Below are 20335 nucleotides of genomic sequence, written 5' to 3'. Positions count from 1 at the left end.
AGTAGTCATTACGACTAAGAGTTATGTGCGGCATGTTTTGAATCGTATGTACTCTGGAACAATTGCAAGGTGCATAACACAAAACAATATTGATGCTGGAGCAAATCAGAGAAAAGCAGCACATTCAAATATCATAGCCTGTAGAAGCTCTCTTTGCAGCTTCTATTAGTTACCATTATTAATTAGTTAAGATCTTTACTTGGTAATTAGAAAGCCTATTAGCAGAGATGACAGCCTTCCATTTCAGTTTAAGCAGCTGTGTCATGCTATGTGTTCTTAGCAGTCAAATCAAATATAGGCTACATAACACAGTTTCAGATATTAGTAATGAAAAATGACACGTTGTCATTATGGGGTGTTGTGTGTAGAATTCTGAGGAAAAAAAATGAATTTAATCCGTTTTGGAATAAGGCTGTAACATAACAAAATATGGAAAAAGTGATGCGCTGTGAATACTTTCCGGATGCACTGTATATGAATAGTTAATGTTGAAAGACCAAGTTAATTTTTTTTCACAATACATTTGATTTCCCAGGCTTTGGTGATTACATCATAACAAATCTACCTAAGAATGCTGCTGAAGCTAAACTAAATAGAAGAAAAGACAGTAATATTAAGGATAATACTAAAAATAAAACAAATCTGCATGAGTCCAGAGAATGTAAAGTTTACTCTTTGTGTATTTTTAAAAGAGAATCTTTTCTACAAAAGCAACGCAGACTATAGCAGAATATACCTACACTAAAAGGAAACGTTACTCATAAGGTATGCTGACTTGACCAAGATGATTTTCTAAAACTTAATGGTACTTCAATAGCTACTGAAAACTAAGAAAACACTATACAGCATACTTTTTTAGTAATATGGTAGTGATTGCCTTTAATAGGAAGTGACAATTGACATTACTGGTTAGGTGATTGACCATAAATATGAACCCATAATTTCAAGGAATCTAGCAGTCTAAATCTAAACTGAATTTATTATATATTTTGAAGACCCCTGAATATTTATTGAAACTTGTGATGTAACAAAACATTGCCATAAGGTACTGTATTACAGTGTGATTGATTGCACATAGAAGAAGGATAATGGAGAATGGCACAGGACTACTGGAGTGACGTTTACATGTGCTCCCCATGTTAACTTGGTTACTCTAACAAGTTAACTTGCAAACTTAAGCCCCTCCGTTGTTAGCATACATGTCATGATGCTTGTAGGCAACTTCTGTATTGTGCCTGCAGCTGCCTGGATGGAGTCTGATGCCTTAAAAGTAAATAAGAGAGCAAATAAAATGGAGAAAGTAAAGTTTAAATGCACACATTTTCGTAAAATGAATTTATTCTAATATAGCTTACTGTATTTCAGAGCATTATACTGTATTATATAAACATAAACTCACTAGCACAAACATTAGTAGGAGAGATTTAGATTTCTCCAAAGACTTGTTCAACTTCAGTTCTCATTCCACTGGACCAGTTTTTGCAATAAAGGAATAGTGACGTGGATTTCTGAAGACACTATTTGTGTGAAGGATATTTGCAAAGAATGTAGTATTTTTAGTAGAATGTTAAAAAAACGTTTTATTTTATTCATATTAGCAGTTTTTGTGCCTGTGTATTGAGACCCAATGCACCTTTTTGTGTGATGAAAAGCTGTGATAGCACAATGAGGTCGAAGTTTATTATAAGAATTTAAAAGGCATTTTGAGGCTTGGCATTATGGAGATGTTGTGTTTCACTGACAGAGATCATTATATGAAAACTGTATTTCATCCAGACTTTTTTCTTTTTCTGTAGAAGAAAGAAGAATTATTTCAAAAAGAGGTATGAACTGACAACCTATCTGATGATTTACTTTAACTGCTGATGATTACAATAAAACTGATTGTTTTATATTTTTCTTTTTTAACAGTCTGGAAAGCAATACAGAAAAATGAAGGTAAACAGTACACTTTAAATGTTGGCATAGGACGACTGATGTGAATATTTCTGTTTTGCTTTATTGATCAGTCTGCTTTAAATTGAATGTGTTTAGATGAGGTATCATTTTGACATTCATTTCATACCCTCTCCTGTTCTCTACAGTTGATGTGGTCTTGCACCCTGACACAGCACACCACCAGCTTTCTTTGAGTGATGATGCATCTCAAGTACGATTCACAGGAAGTACACGAGGCCCAGACCGGTGGTACTGCGTCACAGGCAGCAACTGCTTTATGAAAGGAAACCACTACTGGGAGGTGGAGGTGGGAGAAAAGGCCAGCTGGGCCCTTGGACTGGCAACTGAGAAAATCAAAGAGAGCAGAGTCATTCCTGAAATCCCTGAAAATGGACTCTGGATTATCCGTCTTTGTGGCGGGAAGAAGTTTGAGGCCGTCTCAAGCACAGTCAGAGCACTACATGGAAAACCCAAGAAAGTAGGAATGTACAAGACAACTAAAGAGCTGTCCTTCTATGATGCAGAGACAAGAACTTGTATTCATACATTTGATATTGAGTACCCTGGAGTGCTGTATCCTGTCTTCAGTCCAGGGTCACGTGACAAGGGACCGCTGATCATCAAGAAAAAAAATGGAAAAAAGTAACACGGTATGGACTGAAGAAAGAATATGACATTTCATTTTTTAATTTTAACTGCAGTAGTTTAACATATGCTTCTTTATGAAACACGGCCTTACCAATGCATGTCATTTGTTCTGTTCTGTAGTGACAGTTTTTATTGTTAAGTTTAACTAAATGATGTTATCGTACTTACAAGATGATCTGCACAAATTCACAGGTAGTTCTGGAGATGACACTGGAATTATTTATAGCATCTCAGCAATAGTTGATTTTACATTATGCCAAAATAACTGTGGCAGTTCATTCAGTAGTTACAACTGCTACCTCCATGGCCCTGGAATTAAATCCTGACCTGGGCAAGCTCCATGTGGATTTTGTATGCAATCATGTTGGTTTTCTCCAGTTATTCTAGTTTTCCTCCCACATCCCAAAAATGTACATATTATGTGAATTCGCTTTTCTATATTGCCAAAGAGTTAATATGTGGAGAACTGAGACCCCTTACAGGGCTTGTTGCAGACATTTACCAAAGAGAAGACTCTTTTTGTATATACCATTAGTTTTTTATTTTTGCAAAGATAAATCTAGAAAAAATTATTTTTTGGTTTAATTTTTAAATCATGCTTTTTGTGATGTAATTAGTTTTAGTTGTTCATTTACTCATACTCTTGGTCATACTGAGAACAAGTGCCCAGTTGGCAAGAGGTTACTGGGGTGAGGACACTACTAGGATGACAGAGGACAGATTAAAATTCATAAACTCTTTAAGATGACATATGAACTGATATTATTTTTGAAAGTTTATGGATTCTTTTCTGCCTTTGCTTTAGACTTTGTCATACTTCTTCCTTTCTCTCTAGAAGCCACATCTTAGGTAGCTTAGCCCTTTTAAGCAACGATGAAGACACTCACATTTCCATGCCTACTGCATCTGCTGTGGGAATGTTTGCTTCTTTCCATCTCCTTTAAAGCTGGTGCCACATTACATGACTGTTACTCATGAGGCATGTCAGATTTGCAGACTGTATTTGCTGGCATTGTCGCCCATCATGTCAATTTACATGACAGAAATTCACTGGCCATGTCACATTTGGCGACTGAATGCTGTTCTATAAGCATAATAATGTACTGACTGACAGAGCAGTTTTTGTATGAAGGCTTAAAAGGTTTATTATCTTAGGTGGCAGGTTTCATGGCCATGACCATAAGGTAAAGCCTGTGCTACACCTCTCTTTCAGAGTAGGTTACATATTTGTTCTTGTTTGAGATCAAAAGTTAACTTGTTGTCAATGATTGTCCCTAAATATTTGTATTGCTTTAATTATTATTGACGTAGTAAGAGGAGGCCAACACCTAAAACCTATAAGCTTACTATTGTTTTTAGAGATATTTAGCTACAAAAAATGGCAATATAACAGAACAAACCCATTAACAATAACTCCATGACTGAACTCCTTATATTGCAACAGATGAGTCATCTGCAAATTTTATGATTTGCCTGTTCTCATGTGAACTCCTGCAGTCATTTATGTACCAAATAAACAAAGGAACGGGCAGGCAGCAGCCTTGACAAGATCCAGTAGAAAACACTGCCATCAGTACTCATTCTTTGCATTCAGTAATCTAAAACGTCCAGAATTCAGTTTTCCAAGTTAGAGTCCAAACTTAATTTATCTACACTAAAACATGAAACTGTATTGTATTAAAAGCAGAGGAGAAATCAATAAACAGCAATCCTATGTGAAGTTTTGCCCTCCTCAGTGCTCATTCAGCAGATTCAGGACTGCACCAGTGGTGTCCTCCATCCTCTCTTTGCCCTGAACACAGTTTGGTAAGGGTTCAGATAGGCCCAGGGTTTGTTTAGCAGCTCTCTGTTAATCAACTCAAATCAAATGACTTTATAATATGAAAGGTTGAAATTATTAAAGGCTGCCGTGTCACTCTGGAGATGCTGTCAGCTGCTTCACCCACCACTCAGGTGAATGTCCCACTGTGACAGACTCAGAGAATTAGACCTGTTTAGTCTCAAGAAGAGGAGATTGTGTGGGGACTTAAGCCAAGTCTTCAAAAATCCTCAAATTCATTGATAACATCTATAGACAAAGCAGACCTACAATGTATGCAAATGTGAGAATTAACAATGCAACGTGGTACTTCACCCTGAATGAGGCACCATTTAAAAATATATAAATGATTTGAGCACAATGATATTAAAATACTGGTCTGTGTACCGAATCACATGCACATATGATTTTATGAAAGATACATACACCAGCAAAGAATGTTGACTGTATATTCTTGCACTTTCATAAATTGTATGGTATGTAGAGTCTGACAAAACATGATAAAGTCGCCTTTACCAATTGAGATATGTCAATCTAATGCTGAGGATCATGAAAAAAAAACACTACAACCCATTTTAATTTGACTTTTTTGTAGCTACATTTCAGTTCTACTTCTAATAACATATCTATAGAATTACCATATTCTTCAAATAATCTGCAACAATTACTAATCTCTATTTGTATCAGCCTTCTTTACTGATACCTGATCAAAGTACTGTGCACCTCCTGTAATGTCTGAATGAAAGTGGATAACAAGATTTTCCATGAGACGTATTGCATCAAATCCTCAAAGACGAAGCCAAAAAACAATAAGAAATAATTTAAGAGTATTTATATTAGGTAGAATTCCCAGTGGGGCTGGGTGGTCTTTTGACCTTGGAACCCCTACAGATTTTGTTTTTTTTTTCTCCAACTTATTTGAAGTTCTTTAAATTTTTTCTGTACTCCTTGACCTTATCATCAGACTCGATGAGAGACTTAAAAATCAATTTTATATGTAAGGATTCTGATTAATTAACTATTAATTATATGTCTGTCTTATGTGTGTATTATTTATTTTTTGTATATTACTTGTTCATTGCTATTCTTACCTAATAGCAATTGGATTTTCTTTTCTTGTAAAAATTCTTTTGACATCTTGTAAATCACTTTGGGTTACATCCTGTGTTTGAAATTGTGATATAAAAATGAATGTTGTTTCCTTCCATCGTTGTGCTGTTTACACGCAGCATGCTCCATCCACAATGTCCTACCTCACATGTTATGTTTTCATACTTCATACACTTGGGATACAGCAAAGCTGTCAGTATACAAAGTAACAACAACAACAACATTTATTTATATAGCACATTTTCATACAAACAGTAGCTCAAAGTGCTTTACATATTAAAGAATAGAAAAATGAAAGACACAATAAAAAACAAACATAAATCAACATTAACATCGAATAAGAGTAAGGTTCAATGGCCAGGGGGGACAGAAAAAATAAAAAAACTCCAGACGGCTGGAGAAAAAATAAAGTCTGTAGGGATTCCAGACCATGAGACCCCCAGTCCCTCTGGGCATTCTACCTAACATAAATGAAACAGTCCTCTTTGGATTTAGGGTTCTCACGGAAGGGCTTGATGATGAAGATGGTCACGTAGACTTCTGCCTTTTAATCCGTCCATCATTGTTGGAGCATCATGAAGCTTTGAGTAGGTGGAGGTAGCGCAGGCCACCACCACAAAGAAACCAGAAAAAGAAACAGAAAAGAGAGTAGGGATCAGTACGTATTTTAGAGCCACCATGAATAGTTATTATGATGAATTGAACATACAGAGTATCAGGATTAAGTTAAATTAATTAAAATGAAGTTATAAAAGGCCATGTTAAAGTAATGTGTTTTCAGCAGTGTTTTAAAGTGCTCCACTGTATTAGCCTGGCGAATTCCTATTGGCAGGCTATTCCAGATTTTAGGTGCATAGCAGCAGAAGGCGGCCTCACCACTTCTTTTAAGTTTTGTTCTTGGAATTCTAAGGAGACACTCATTTGAGGATCTGAGGTTACGATTTGGAATATAAGGTGTCAGACATTCCGATATATAAGATGGGCGAGATTATTTAAGGCTTTATAAACCATAAGCAGAATTTTAAAGTCAATCCTGAATGACACAGGTAACCAGTGTAGTGACATCAAAACTGGAGTGATGTGTTCTGATTTTCTTTTCCTAGTTAGGATTCTAGCAGCTGCATTCTGCACTAGTTGCAAACGATTTATATCTTTTTGGGTAGTCCTGAGAGGAGTGCGTTACAGTAATCTAGTCGACTGAAAACAAACGCGTGAACTAATTTCTCAGCATCTTTCAGTGATATAAGAGGTCTAACTTTACTTATGTTTCTTAAGTGAAAAATGCTGTCCTAATGATCTGATTAATATGTGATTTAAAATTCAGATTACAGTCAACAATCACCCCTAAGCTTTTTACCTCCGTCTTGACTTTTAATCCTAATGTATCCAGTTTATTTCTAATAGCCTCATTGTATCCATTATTGCTGATCACTAAAATTTCAGTTTTCTCTTTATTTAACTTGAGAAAATTACTATTCATCCATTCTGAGATACAAGTCAGACATTGTGTTAGTGAATCAATAGAATCGGGTCATCAGGTGCTATTGATAAGTACAGCTGTGTGTCATCAGCATAGCTGTGGTAGCTCACGTTGTGCCCTGAGATAATCTGACCTAACGGAAGCATGTAGATTGAGAATAACAGCGGACCCAGGATAGAGCCTTGTGGAACACCATATTGGATATCATGTGTCTTGAGTTGTAATTCCCACAACTAACAAAAATTTTCTCCCTGTCAGGTAGGATTCAAACCAATTTAAGACACTGCCAGAGAGGCCCACCCATTGACTAAGGCGATTTCTAAGAATGTTGTGATCAATGGTGTCAAATGCAGCACTCAGATCTAAGAGGATGAGAACAGATAAATGGCCTCTGTCTGCATTTACCGCAAGTCATTTACTACTTTAACGAGTGCAGTTTCTGTGCTGTGATTTGTTCTAAAACCTGACTGAAATTTATCAAGAATAGCATGTTTATTTAGGTGGTCATTTAACTGCATAATGACTGCCTTCTCTAGAACTTTACTTAAGAAGGCAGGTTAGAGATGGGTCTAAAATTTTCAAGAGCGAGGGTCAAGATTATGTTTCTTAAGTAGGGGTTTAACTACAGCAGTCTTAAGACAGTCTGGGAAGACCCCAGTATCTAGTGACGAATTTACTATGTCAAGAACATTATCAATTAGCACGCCTGATACTTCTTTGAAAAACCTTGTTGGTATCGGGTCAAGGACGCAGGTGGAGGGTTTTAATTGAGATATTATTTTTGTAAATCAGGTAAATCTATCCTAGTGAAAGAGTTTAATTTGTTTATAACAGGATGCTGGGGTTTAGGAGGATCCTTAGTGTTGGGGGGATATACTATGTTATTTCTAATATCATTAATTTTTGATTGAAAATACAGCGACAGCCTCACAGGTTTCACTGGAAGCACTTAGGAGGCATTCCTTTGAGCTACCTGGGTTTAGTAGGCGATCAATTGTAGAAAATAAGACTCTGGGATTACTAGCATTGTTATTTATAATCTTGAGAAATAGCAGCGTCTCTCAAGACGGGCAGTGTTATTGTATTCTGTTATTTTGACTTTTAATATTTCATGGTGGATAGTAAGTTTAGTCTTCCTCCATTGACGCTCAGCTCTACGGCATGTTCTCTTTAAATCAGACACTCTTTGGGTCTTCCATGGTATACAATGCTAGAAGATTTTTTCACTGTCTTTTCAGGTGCAACTATGTCAACAGCAGCTCTCACTTTAGAATTAAATCTTTCCACCTTACTATTTACATTATCCTCGCTATTATAGCTGGCACTATAAACGGACTGATTGCTTAAAATGTTTGTAAGTTTTAAAGCTGCTGCCGAGTCAAAGAAGCGTTTTTTAACAATATGCTTCTCATGAGTGTTTTTTATCATTATTTCTATATTAAAAGTAGAAGAAAATGGTCTGATAGACCAATATCAATGATCTGTTTTATATCAACTTTCAGTCCTTTAGTAATCACTAAGTCTAATGTATGACCTGCTTTATGTGTAGGCTGATTTATGAGTTGTCTCAAATCAAAAGAATCCAGGAGGTTCATAAATTCTTTTACTTTTAGATCACACTGATTATCTATATGAAAATTAAAGTCGCCAACTATTAGGAGTGTGTCATAGTTAGTAATTAAAATTGACATTAAGTCAGAGAATTCCTCAAAAAAGACGCGTTATATTTAGGAGGTCTATACACGGATAGTACTAGAACTTGAGAATCTCCATGAATAACAACGGCGAGATACTCAAAGGACTTGAACTTACCAAAACTGACATCTTTACATTTTAATCGCTCGAGTAAATGTTAGCCAATCCGCCCCCCCTTTTTCCCTGGCGGTCAGCATGAGTAAAACTGTAATCCGGAGGCGCAGATTCGATTAAAACTGCGCGCATCTGAATTAAGCCATGTTTCATTTAGTGCAATAAGATCTATTTTTATCACTAATAAGATCGTTGATAAAAACGTTTTGTTAGTTAAAGCTCTAACATTTAATAGTGCCATATTTAATGTTTCGAGGTGCAGAGATGAGTACTATGTGCGTTATTGATATTTGGAATAGGAACTAAATTATTATTATTAGCCGCTCTGTGTGTATTTTTTGTTTAATCTGTGATCTGTTTTTATAGTTTTAATACATTGTTCCTCTAAAATAGTGATTTTAATTAGATTATTGGAGTTTATGCCGTATTTCCTAGGTTTTCTACGTGCATTGAGATTGCTTATTACAGTATTAATGGTGTGCACTTTAACGGAAGACTCTATTAAACATTCATCATGTCCTGGCACAACAGTATTATTTCGGAAGGGGTTAAGAGCAGAGATAGATAGTCAAGAAAACCGAATTACCTTCGATATGTTTTCGGAGAGGACCCGGCGCAAACTGTTGGATGCAGGCCATCACGCTTGAAGAGACGCGCCTTTCCAAAAGAGATTCCAATTGTTGATGAAACATCCTTCTTCTTGCAGAAACCCTGTAGCCAGTTGTTCAACCCTAGCAGACGACTGTAGTACTCGTTGGATCGTCTGACGAGAGGTAGTGGACCAAACGAAGATCTTTGCCGATGGGGTCCTCTCCTTCGTGTCTTTAATCAAAGCTGCGAAATCAGCCTTCAGGATTTCTGATTGTCGGTGCCTTATATCGTTTACGCCGGCATGCAAGACGATTGCTCCAACTGCCCTCTCCTTGTGTTTCTTGTAGACTGCTGGCGCACGTTTCATTACATCTCGGACACGAGCACCGGGAAAACAAGAAACAAACGATTTTGCATTAGGGCATGCGACATTAAGGTTTCTAACGATGGAATCACCTACCACTAATACATCACCAGGTGCTGAAGGCGAAATGGGGACGCGAGGGTCAAACCGGTTCTGAGATAAAATGCTCGTCTGTGCCGATGGAGGTGCTGTGGCCTTGAACCCCCGCCTGCATAGCTGAAATCCACCAAGGTCATCAGTGGCGTCGCTCCTACGAGACGCGGGGGTGAGGTCGGCACAACGCGGGGTTGATGTTTCGCCGGTTCCAGATGGCAAGGACGGTTTATCCAACAGCCGGGCCTTCAGATTTCTAAGGTATCTCCGCCGGGACAGGAGTTTCTGAATCTTTCATCAAATGCCTGGAGTTCTTCAACTACAATTTCAACGCGAGTTACCCCACTGTCGGCCATTTTCTGCTTCGTGCCCTAGGAGAAATGAGAGAGAGAGAGGTGAAGGTGAATAACAAAAAAAACCAAAGTACACAGCCAGCATCAATTTGACCTGGGGAAAGGAGAACACATGAGATGGCACATTGTGGACTGAGTAAGCTGGCAGTGAGTGAAGAAGCCCAGCACTGAAAAGTCCAGTGAATGTCAAATTGTTTATGGCTATGTACCTTGTATTCCAAGTTTTAAAACACTGCAATGCACAAACACTGCAAACCTGAAAATGTATGCAAAAGCAAGACTGAACAGTCAGTTTTTTTGATTATATTTTCATTCAGGCTGTTATGCTATCTATGGCTATTGGGGGTAGGTCAGTATAGATGCATTATAAGGTGTAAAATATGAGACAAAACAAGATGAAGTATCGGGGCACCTCATAGACTCACTCCATGTAATTGATGGAAAAAAATAAATAACAAGAATTGCACATATAATGAAGGTTATTTCTTTTTTTTTTTGGATTTTATTGATTTTATTAAAATCCAATAACATTCTATACAAATAAGTCAAGTTTTTACAAGACTTGGTTCAAAACAAATCAACCTCCACCCATGAGCAAGAGAACTAGGCCAGCAGAGTAAAACTTTAAGCTAGTAGAAATAAGTGAATAGATAAATTAATAAATAATTAAATATAAACAGTATAAAATATAAAAGTAAAAAAGGAGAGTGAAGAGAATGTACTTCCTCAATTATAATACGTATTCTAAAATATTATTGATTAGATCCTGCCAGGTTTTGAAAAAGTTTGGTACAGATTCTCTAAGTGAGAATTTGATTTTTTCCAGTTTCAAACAGGTTTGTGCATATGGAGCTCAAGTGAATTCTGTGCATTGCTACCTTCCACTCTTTTTCTGAGATGTTGAGTGAAAGATCCTTTTCCCACTGTACTCTTGGATCTTTGAAAAGGAGGGACTGTAAAATGATTTTATATATTACGGAGATACTGAGTCCTCAAGACTGATCGATATTTTTTCCGAGAGTGGGAGGTGAGGAAAATTGGGCAGGTTTGGTTTAACAACATTTCTAATTTAAAGGTAGTGAAAGAAATGTGTTGCTGGAAAGTTAAATTTGGAATGTAATTGTTTGTAGGATGCAAAGACATTGTCGATGTACAGATCTCTAAGTGATTTAATCCCAAATATTTTCCAGACATTAAAAATTGTGTATGTTTGAGAAGGTGGGAAAAGGTGGTTCTTGTGCAGAGGTGCCACAGATAAAAACTTCTCTTCTTAAAATACTTCCTGCATTGGTTCCATATTCTGAGTGAGTGAAGCACAATTGGGTTGTTAATATATTGGCGACGACTTGTACTTATTGGGGTATAAAGCAAGGAAAATAAAGAAGTACTGCGGACCAAGCCTATGTATGTTCATCTATTTCTGTCCATGTCCAGGTTTTTATAGCTTGTATATTTGCAGCCCAGTAATAAAATTGAAAGTTTGGTAGAGCCATGCCACCTTCTGCCTTAGGTCTTTGTAGGGTCACCCTTTGGATATGTGGATGTTTGAATTCCAAATAAATGAGGTTATGGTTGAATCTAAATTCTTTAAAATGAGTTATTGATGTAGAGTATATTGGTATGTTTTGAAATAAAAAAGAAGTTTAGGAAGGATATTCATCTTAGCAATGTTAATTCTTCCAGCTAAAGTGAGATAAAGGGTTGACCATCTGTGCAAGTCTTGCTTAATTTTTTCCATACAGTTGGCAAAATTTTGTTGATAAAGAGCTTTATGTTTACTTGTGATGTGTATCCCTAAGTATTTAAACTTATCTGCAATGATAAAAGGGAAAGTGTCCAATCTAATATTGTGTGTTTGAAAATTAACTGGAAAGAGCACACTTTTATTTAAATTAATTCTAAGACCAGAAATCTTTTGAAATTCTGTTAGTGCTGTTAGGACTGCAGGCACAGTATTTTGTGGATCTAATATATACAGTACCATATCATCGCATATAGAGAAAATTTCTAGTCTAGTCCTTCTCTAATAAACATTTCGACAGTAAACTGCCAGTGGCTCAATGGCGATTGCAAAAAGCAGTGGTGACAAGGGGTATGCTTGTCTGGTACCACATTGTAGTTTAAAATAGTCTGAATTAATGTTGTTAAAATAAACTGAAGCTTCTGGATTCGTATACAGTAGTCTGATCCATGCACAAATGTTCAGGCCAAACCCAAATTTCTCCAATATAGTGAAAAGGTAGTTCCATTCAACCATATCAAGTGATTTTTCTGCATCCAATGATTATAAAATCTCTGTGGTGTTAGAATTTGTTGGTGAATATATTACATTAAACAGGATTGGAAGCTAAATGTCTGCCTTTAATAAATCCTGTTTGGTCTTGTGATATTATCGAAGGAAGCACTTTCTCAATCCTTCTAGCTAGGAATTTGTAGAGTATCTTAACATCATTATTCAGAAGTGCCCATGAAGGTCATTTTAAACTGGGGTCAAATAACAGACTGGCCCAAAATGGTGGTAGAGCCGTTTTAAAATAAGCCAGACCAGAAGAGGCAACGCCAGGGGGACTGTGAGCTGGAAGTGACGTCACTGGTTCATCTGCCCATCTGATTTGAAAGGAAGACAGGTGGAGAGGCATTAGGCAACAGCAACAACCCTTGACCCGAGGTAGAATTACCATTAGATATGCCCTCAAGTTGTCTCCCAAGTGCATGTTTGTGACACAGGATGCCAAGCTGATGAATCATTAACAAGAACAAAGAGATTCAGGTGCCATTTACTGTCGCCTTGGTGATTTTAGTAATATATATATACTTGGACAACATGCCAGATGATTTGTAAGAAGTCTTCTGAGAATGCTCTAGGAGTTTCAGTTTACTCATCACTGTCCACATCAAGATAGTATACAGAAGTGATCAAGGAGGTTAACAGGTGAAGTACCAGTCAAGGAAGTTTATACTTAAGCTATATAAAATACTAATGAAACCTTGGTCTCCATATTGTGACACCTCGATGCCCGCAGCCTTGGGTATCACTCCTGTCTGGACATCTAGTAGTTTATAACCAAGGATTGACTACAGCAAGAGAGGAAACAACAACAGAGTTTAAGGTGCCAAAGCATTTGTCACTGAGTAAAATTGGCAAGTCATTAATCAGTCCATGGCAATCAGTGTTATCTGGAGTGCAATAAACATATATCTTTACAGCAACATGCCTTGGCACTTTGTTTGTGAATGGTGCCCCATCATCTCCATCGTCACATGATAGACTATATGTCAGCGACTCTTTGGTCACACCATCCACTCAATCTTTATACCATATTGCCACAGATACTCAAGCCCACAGTTTCTCTTAGAAGTCATTATGTCTCCTCTGCTCACCATCAGCACACTCACCTTCTTCCATCACTGAACTCGGACTCCTGGGCTTTCACTCCCTCAGCCACCTCTAGTCAGTACCTGCAGAGAGCTCTCCCTTGTCTGCGGTCTCCCCTGCTCCTAACTGTAGCGGAGCAGGTTTGACCCTGATCACTTGAAAGGCATGCCACTCTAAAGGAGATCCAACTCTTTTGGACCCTTTCTTTATCTCTCCTCTTCTTGGCTGTTTCCTCATCAACATCTCATTCTCCTTTTCAATTCATAATTTTTCCCTGTAAAAATTGTTTTTCTTGCCTTTCCTTTTTTCCCTTTCTTTTTTCTTCTCCCCAAGCACTTACCTCTCACTGCCACTGAAGCCCATTAATTAGCATAACTTGACACAGTAATTGCTCGCTCATTAAGACTGCATGTGTGCGCTAACAAGCAAACCTCCAACTGAACTGACCCTGGTTAATAAGATAAGGCAAGCACTAAAACAATTTAACACTAGAATCTCAGAAGCCTAAGAAAAAACTTGTAACCCCGCGCCACGTTAAATTCCTTTGCATGTCCTTTTGTGTTGTAAATGTGTCAATCAGCAAAATCAGCAAACAGACTGCTATCCAGTCCCCCCACCACTGCAGAAAGGGCAAAAAAGTTCTCTCAGCTCAAGTCGTTTCTATCTTGGTGTGAGGTGCCGGGAGTTGTTTAGGGTAAATCATATATTGTTATTTGGAAGACATGCATTTCATGTGTGTTCCGTGTCATCAATGATCTACAGTATGTAAATGTAGGATGACAGGAAATGCAAGAAATGTTAAACACATAGCTAAAACAGAAAGTTTTTGCATGTTATAATACTAACAACAACATTTTGGCATGAAGTGTATAATGTGTGAAGACGGGAGTCCAGATATCAAATAAACACTTTCACATAAGGTATACGTATAACAAAGCAAGTGCGCTTTTATTCAAGAATATAACTGCAGAAAAAGAAATCAGGTTAGTGAGCTATTCTTATTGTTACTGTCATACAATAAAAACATTCATTTGATTTGAGTCTGTAACAGCCAGTGTAAATGTATGGTACTTGTAAAGGGTAGCGTTTTTTTTTTTTATTCAGTTTTTTTCTCTCAGTTGCATTCACTCTCCCCCCAATCTGACACTGCTGTTGGTGAACTCAGATGAGGACGAGTGTTCTACATTGGAGAAAGAGAACAGAAGCCCTCCCCGCAAGAAATGTCCACTCACACATAAGAACAACACAGCTGCACCAGGTGTAAAGGTGAAAGATGGCACTGTTTGGATACAGCAAGAGGTCGGGCGTCATCCTGCCAGTGGATATTATTGGTCAATCTGCCATGTATGTCCTTCAATGAAACAGCAGGGCTTACAGAGCTCGCCAAGCTATCATTCAAAGTTGTGTTTGTGATTATGTTTTGTGATATGGGGTCTTTTAAACCAAATACATACAGAATATGGAGTTCTTCTCCTAAAAGTTACCTACAAGTAATTAAGCGGAACTATTTCTTTAAATGTTTGTGTAAATTAGCTATATATGTAGTGGCCCAAAATGCAAGTGGCAGAAAATGAAAAGTGGAAGTGCAACTATAGTCACAGTTTATATCTTTTTCATATGGTTGTGTTGCTGGGGAGGCAGAAAAAAAGATGGAAAGCAGGAGGTGGTCTACATGAGGTGCTTCTAAGCGGTTTGTATTTTCGTCTCACTGTTGGTAAGAACATTTCAGATAACCTTAAGTTTGCCACTTCCATTTATTTAATAATTCAGCACAAAATGCTATTGTATCATTTAAAGGGATTTGTTTCTGTTGTGGAACATTGAAGAAAGCAACAGCTAAGAAGAAATGTTCATCATTCATATTATACTAACAGATAATTAAAATTAAACCATATTTTTACAAAGGTATTTGTGGGGTGCTACAGATGTCCACAATTTACTCATTCTTCAGACCTCTTCCTCAAAATACATACTAAGCACTGGTCACCTACTCACACCATAATCTTCTGTCCCACTAACAAACAGAAAAGTTTAACATGTGTGCCACAAATGTTCACACACCATCTGGCACCAATGATATTGTTGCATTGTTATTAATAAAGAAAATCCTTGAAAAAATAGGATTTTATTGATTTTTGAAAGTAGAAATTATGGGTAAGTGGTTGTGGGCTTGTATTTGTGTGTCAGTTTAGACTATACTCTTCACTTAAACATACATGCTGAAAAAGAGCACTACAGATGAGATGTTAGCTCTGATGGGGTTGATGGAGAATTATAAAGTAGGACAGAAGGAGCTGCATTGTGTCTTTGTGAACTTAGAGAAAGCATAAGAGAGGGTTAGTAGAGAGGAGTTGTGATATTCTATGAGGAAGTCGGGAGTGGCAGAGAAGTATGTAAGAGTGGTATAGGATTAAGTATGAGAGATGTGTGACAGTGGTGAGGTCTGCTGTAGGAATGATGGATGCATTCAAGGTGTAAGTGGGATTACATCAGGGATCAGTTCTGAGCCCTTTCATATTTGCAATGGTGATGGACAGGCTGAGAGATGAGATTAGACAGGAATCCCTTTGGACTATGATATTTGCTGATGACATTGTGATCTGTAGTAATAGTAGGGAGCAGGTTGAGGAGACCCTGGAGAGGTGGAGATATGCTCTAGAGAGGAGAGGAATGAAGGTCAGTAGGAACAAGACAGAATACATGTGTGTAAATGAGAGGGAGGTCAGTGGAATGGTGAGGATGCAGGGAGTAGAGTTGGCGAAGGTGGATGAATTTAAATAATTGGGATCAACAGTACAGAGTAATGGGGATTGTGGAAGAGAGGTGAAAAAGGGTGGAATGGGTGGAGAAGAGTGTCAGGAGTAATCTGTGACAGACAAGTACCAGCAAGAGTGAAAGGGAAGGTCTACAGGACGGTAGTGAGACCAGCTATGTTATATGGGTTGAAGAGGGCAGCATTAACCAAAAAACAGAAGACAGAACTGGAGGTGGCAGAGTTAAAGATGTTAGGATTTGCATTAGTTGTGATGAGGATGGACATAATTAGGAATGATTACGTTAGAGGGTCAGCTCAAGTTGGATGATTGGGAGATGAAGTCAGAGAGGTGTGATTGCATTGGTTTGGACATGTGCAGAGGAGAGATGCTGGGTATATTGGGAGAAGAATATTAAGGATAGAGCTGTCAGGGAAGAGGAAAAGAGGAAGGCCTAAGAGAAGGTTTATGGTTTATGTGGTAAGAAAAGACATGCAGGTGATGGGTGTGACAGAGCAAGATGCAGAGGACAGAAAGATATGGAAGAAGATGATCTGCTGTGGCGACCCCTAACAGGAGCAGCTGAAAGAAGAAGAAGAAGTAGAAGGAGGAAAAGAAGAAGAAAAAAAGTAGAATTTTATGTTTGTCTTTCAATAACTGTAACGTTTGATTGTATAAAAAATCCAATTCTTTTCTGAATAGCTCATTTTATGATGAACCAAAAAAAGGTCCTATATAATTTTTTGTTCTAGGGCAAATAATATTTGAGCAAATGTTCAATTTGCGATGAGATCTGTGCTTGACTTGGAAGAATAAAAGTCTTTTGAGATTGCAGAATGAGTGGGGCCTGTCTCTAAAACCCTCATTTGTCTCTCAGTGATGCATTCTACGCAGTCTATAACATTTTGATATTATTACTGAACTACTGAGATAATCTCTGAGTTATTTTCTACAAAATTACTTCAATTTCTCTTAATCTTACACTTAATTTCACAGTAAAATTTTGCAGTCATGACCTCTTAGAAAAAAGGGCTTAATAAGTTCAGAAGCAATTGATGCCAATTAACACTAAAATACCAGTCTTTCTGTCACAATGAGGAGGTAATAAGTATTTGATCTGGTTTTTATTATTTTATGCATGTAATGTGCATTTTGTAAATCTGCAGTCGGCTAGAACAGCTAGTAGAATGGTAAAGCACAAATGCAAAAATAAACTTTTCATTACATTTTCGTATTTACAAATTTAAATTTATAATCATTACAAATTCAAGAAATCATTTGACATCTGGTAAATAAAATACAGAGTAACAAAATTAGTAGTTTATTTTCATGTAATTTGTTTGACTTTTTCTTTTACTAAAAAGTATTTTTCTCTTTCATTTACAAGATGTTAGTTTGTTCCTGTGGTTTGCCCAGATATTCATGTACAATTTAAGATAGTGGAAAGAGCAGTTACATGCATAATATTTGCCAGCTCACCTTTCCATGTTTGCCTTTCTAAAACAATAAGAAAATTTTGATAACTGTAGGACATTTAGTCCAACATAGCTACTCCGTCCCAATTTACCTTCTGTGTCCAAAATACCATTTATTCTAAATTTGAAGGTAATAAAAGTACTACTGTCTGCCTTACAGTGTGGTAACTTATTAAATGTATCTGTTGTTCTCTTTGTGAAACAAAACAAAAAAAAAACAAACTTTTTAATGAAGTTTATCTATAACAAGCTTTAATTAGTATTCCTGTGTTCTTGCTGAAGAAATTACGTGAAATAATGGCAGGCATTTATCATACTAGTTCCATGTCACCTCTTAATCTGTGTTTGTTTAAACATAAAAGTCTCAACTTGTTTGTTTTTCCACATACAAGTGTTTACAAGTAGTTTAAACCTACCATGCTGTAATAGGTTTAATAACTCATTTCTTAACTTTCTGAAGTGATGCTACATTGAATGTAATGTAGAGAGAACAACTGAACCTAATATCCCCGATAAGGTATCAGACATATGTTGTATACCCCGAGTATAACAATCTATTGACTTGTAATCAATGCAAAGTGCTTTGCAACTTAACATCCCTTTAGTCCTCCTCCTAAGGTGTACTTTTTAGGATTGACTAGCAAAATACCCGCGCTTCGCAGCGGAGAAGTAGTGTGCTAAAGAAGTTATGAAAAAAATAAGGAAACATTTTAAAAATAACGCAACCTGATTGTCAATGTAATTGTTTTGTGACTGTTATGAGTGTTGCTGTCATCAAGGATTTGATTATCATTATTTCTTTCAATCAGGTTCATATTTGGAGGATGTGTTGTGTTCAAGTTACATTCCGTGTTTGTCAACTGTTGTAAAGATAACAGGTTTCATTCATCGAAGTGTTCACTACCCAACTCATGAATCTAAGATGTTTAACAGGCATTCCTGGTATTAAGTTGTGGATTTGCCTGCGAATATTTAGCGGGAGCATGTCTATAAACTTAATTTAAACTTAAGCTTTACACTTTGCTTTCCTATTGACATGTCTACAAAGGCTTGTTCAGATTCAGAGGGTTGTTCCTTTCTTACTGCATCAATAAACAGCTCGTCTTCCTCTTTATCTGAGACATCACACACTGCATGCATGGGTTTACCTTTCCCAGTCCTGCAAACTTTAGAGAAGTGGTTCAATTTACCACATTTTTTACACTGTCTTCCTTTAGCGGGACATTGACTTTTTCCACCGTGTGCTTTGTTTCCGCAGTAGCTGCACTTATGAATATGCTTGTATGCGTCACTCGCTTCATATTCTTTTGCTGCCTTCTCAATTGTGTAATGCGTTTTTTGTTCAGCGCTCTTTGGAGCTCTTGCTTGTTGTCTGCGTACTGCGTTCAGTCAGTTCACGTGAGCCGCTCGGAGTACATGCATCGAAGGTTCTCAGCTGTGGTTGTGCTATCTTGTGCGATCTTGCGATGTCCACGGCTTTATTTGTTAGCTCAGACCCGGCACTTAAAAGTTTCTCTTGCACTTTTTCTGAGTTTGTGCCAAACACTATTCTATCCCTGACCATCTCATCTTTGTTTGCATAAGCACAGTCCTTCACCAGCAATTTTAACTCCGTTACAAAGTGATCAAAAGTCTCGTTTATACCCTGTGTCCTCTCAGTAAACTTGTATCTTGCGAATATCGTATTCGTCTTAGGCATGACAAATGCCAGCGGCAGTGTGTCTATGAACTTAATTTAAACTTAAGCTTTACACCTTAATATTTAGCGGCAGCGTGTCTATTGGATTGCTGCTGACGGACGCCCTTATATGGGCAGGCACTAAATTACGTGGGAGGCGTGACGATGAGGGATGCAACTCCGTCTCAAACTGCGACCGAGCTGCAGGCTATGGCCATATATATGTACATAAGTAGGATTCAGTTATGACCATTAAACATAGAATTTCAAAATGAAACCTGCCTAACTTTTGTAAGTAAGCTGTAAGGAATGAGCCTGCCAAATTTCAGCCTTCTACCTACACGGGAAGTTGGAGAATTAGTGATGAGTCAGTCAGTCAGTCAGTCAATCAGTCAGTCAGTCAGTGAGGGCTTTGCCTTTTATTAGTATAGACAGATTAGATGACTAATATGTTTACTTTCTATTTGTAAAACTTTATTTACATTAGCACTTATATGCTACAAATGTGCTTAAGTCTGAATTCTGTCCACATCGACCTATTGTGGTTTTCTGGGCTATTTGCCAGACTGCCTAGTTTAGTCTCATGTAAACTAAACTGTACTTCTGGTTACTTTCTCATTTAGGTCATTTATAAAACTTAAAAGCACAATTTCTCTCAGCATTGATCCCATTTTGAACATCTTCAACTTTAGAAAAATGTTATTTAACCATATATACCTTTGCCTTATCACACACGTGCGATTAGGAGTCAACTTAAGGCCTAAATAATGACAATTCCACATCCGACCGGGTTCGGTGGGGTGCACTAACTGTCCCTCTTAATCCTTTGATTCCATTCTCGGGAAAGA

The 20335-nt window shown here is 37.4% G+C and overlaps 1 protein-coding gene across 1 annotated transcript in view; it reads left to right on the top strand.

The window, feature by feature from the left end:
- The window catches only part of LOC120525114 (butyrophilin subfamily 1 member A1-like), a 46448-nt gene extending 42142 nt beyond the window's left edge, over positions 1 to 4306 (top strand). Inside the window, exons 5-7 of the mRNA XM_039747138.1 lie at positions 1797 to 1823; positions 1912 to 1938; positions 2085 to 4306. Of these exons, the coding sequence (XP_039603072.1) occupies positions 1797 to 1823; positions 1912 to 1938; positions 2085 to 2584 (554 nt within the window). The 3' untranslated portion in view covers positions 2585 to 4306. The remainder of the gene's footprint in view (positions 1 to 1796; positions 1824 to 1911; positions 1939 to 2084) is intronic.
- The last annotated feature ends 16029 nt before the right edge of the window (positions 4307 to 20335 follow it).

This window comes from Polypterus senegalus, chromosome 1, assembly GCF_016835505.1.
Source record: "Polypterus senegalus isolate Bchr_013 chromosome 1, ASM1683550v1, whole genome shotgun sequence".
Taxonomy (NCBI): Eukaryota; Metazoa; Chordata; class Cladistia; order Polypteriformes; family Polypteridae; genus Polypterus; species Polypterus senegalus.
Note: the sequence above shows the minus strand (reverse complement) of the source record. Positions and strands in the feature narration are given on the sequence as shown.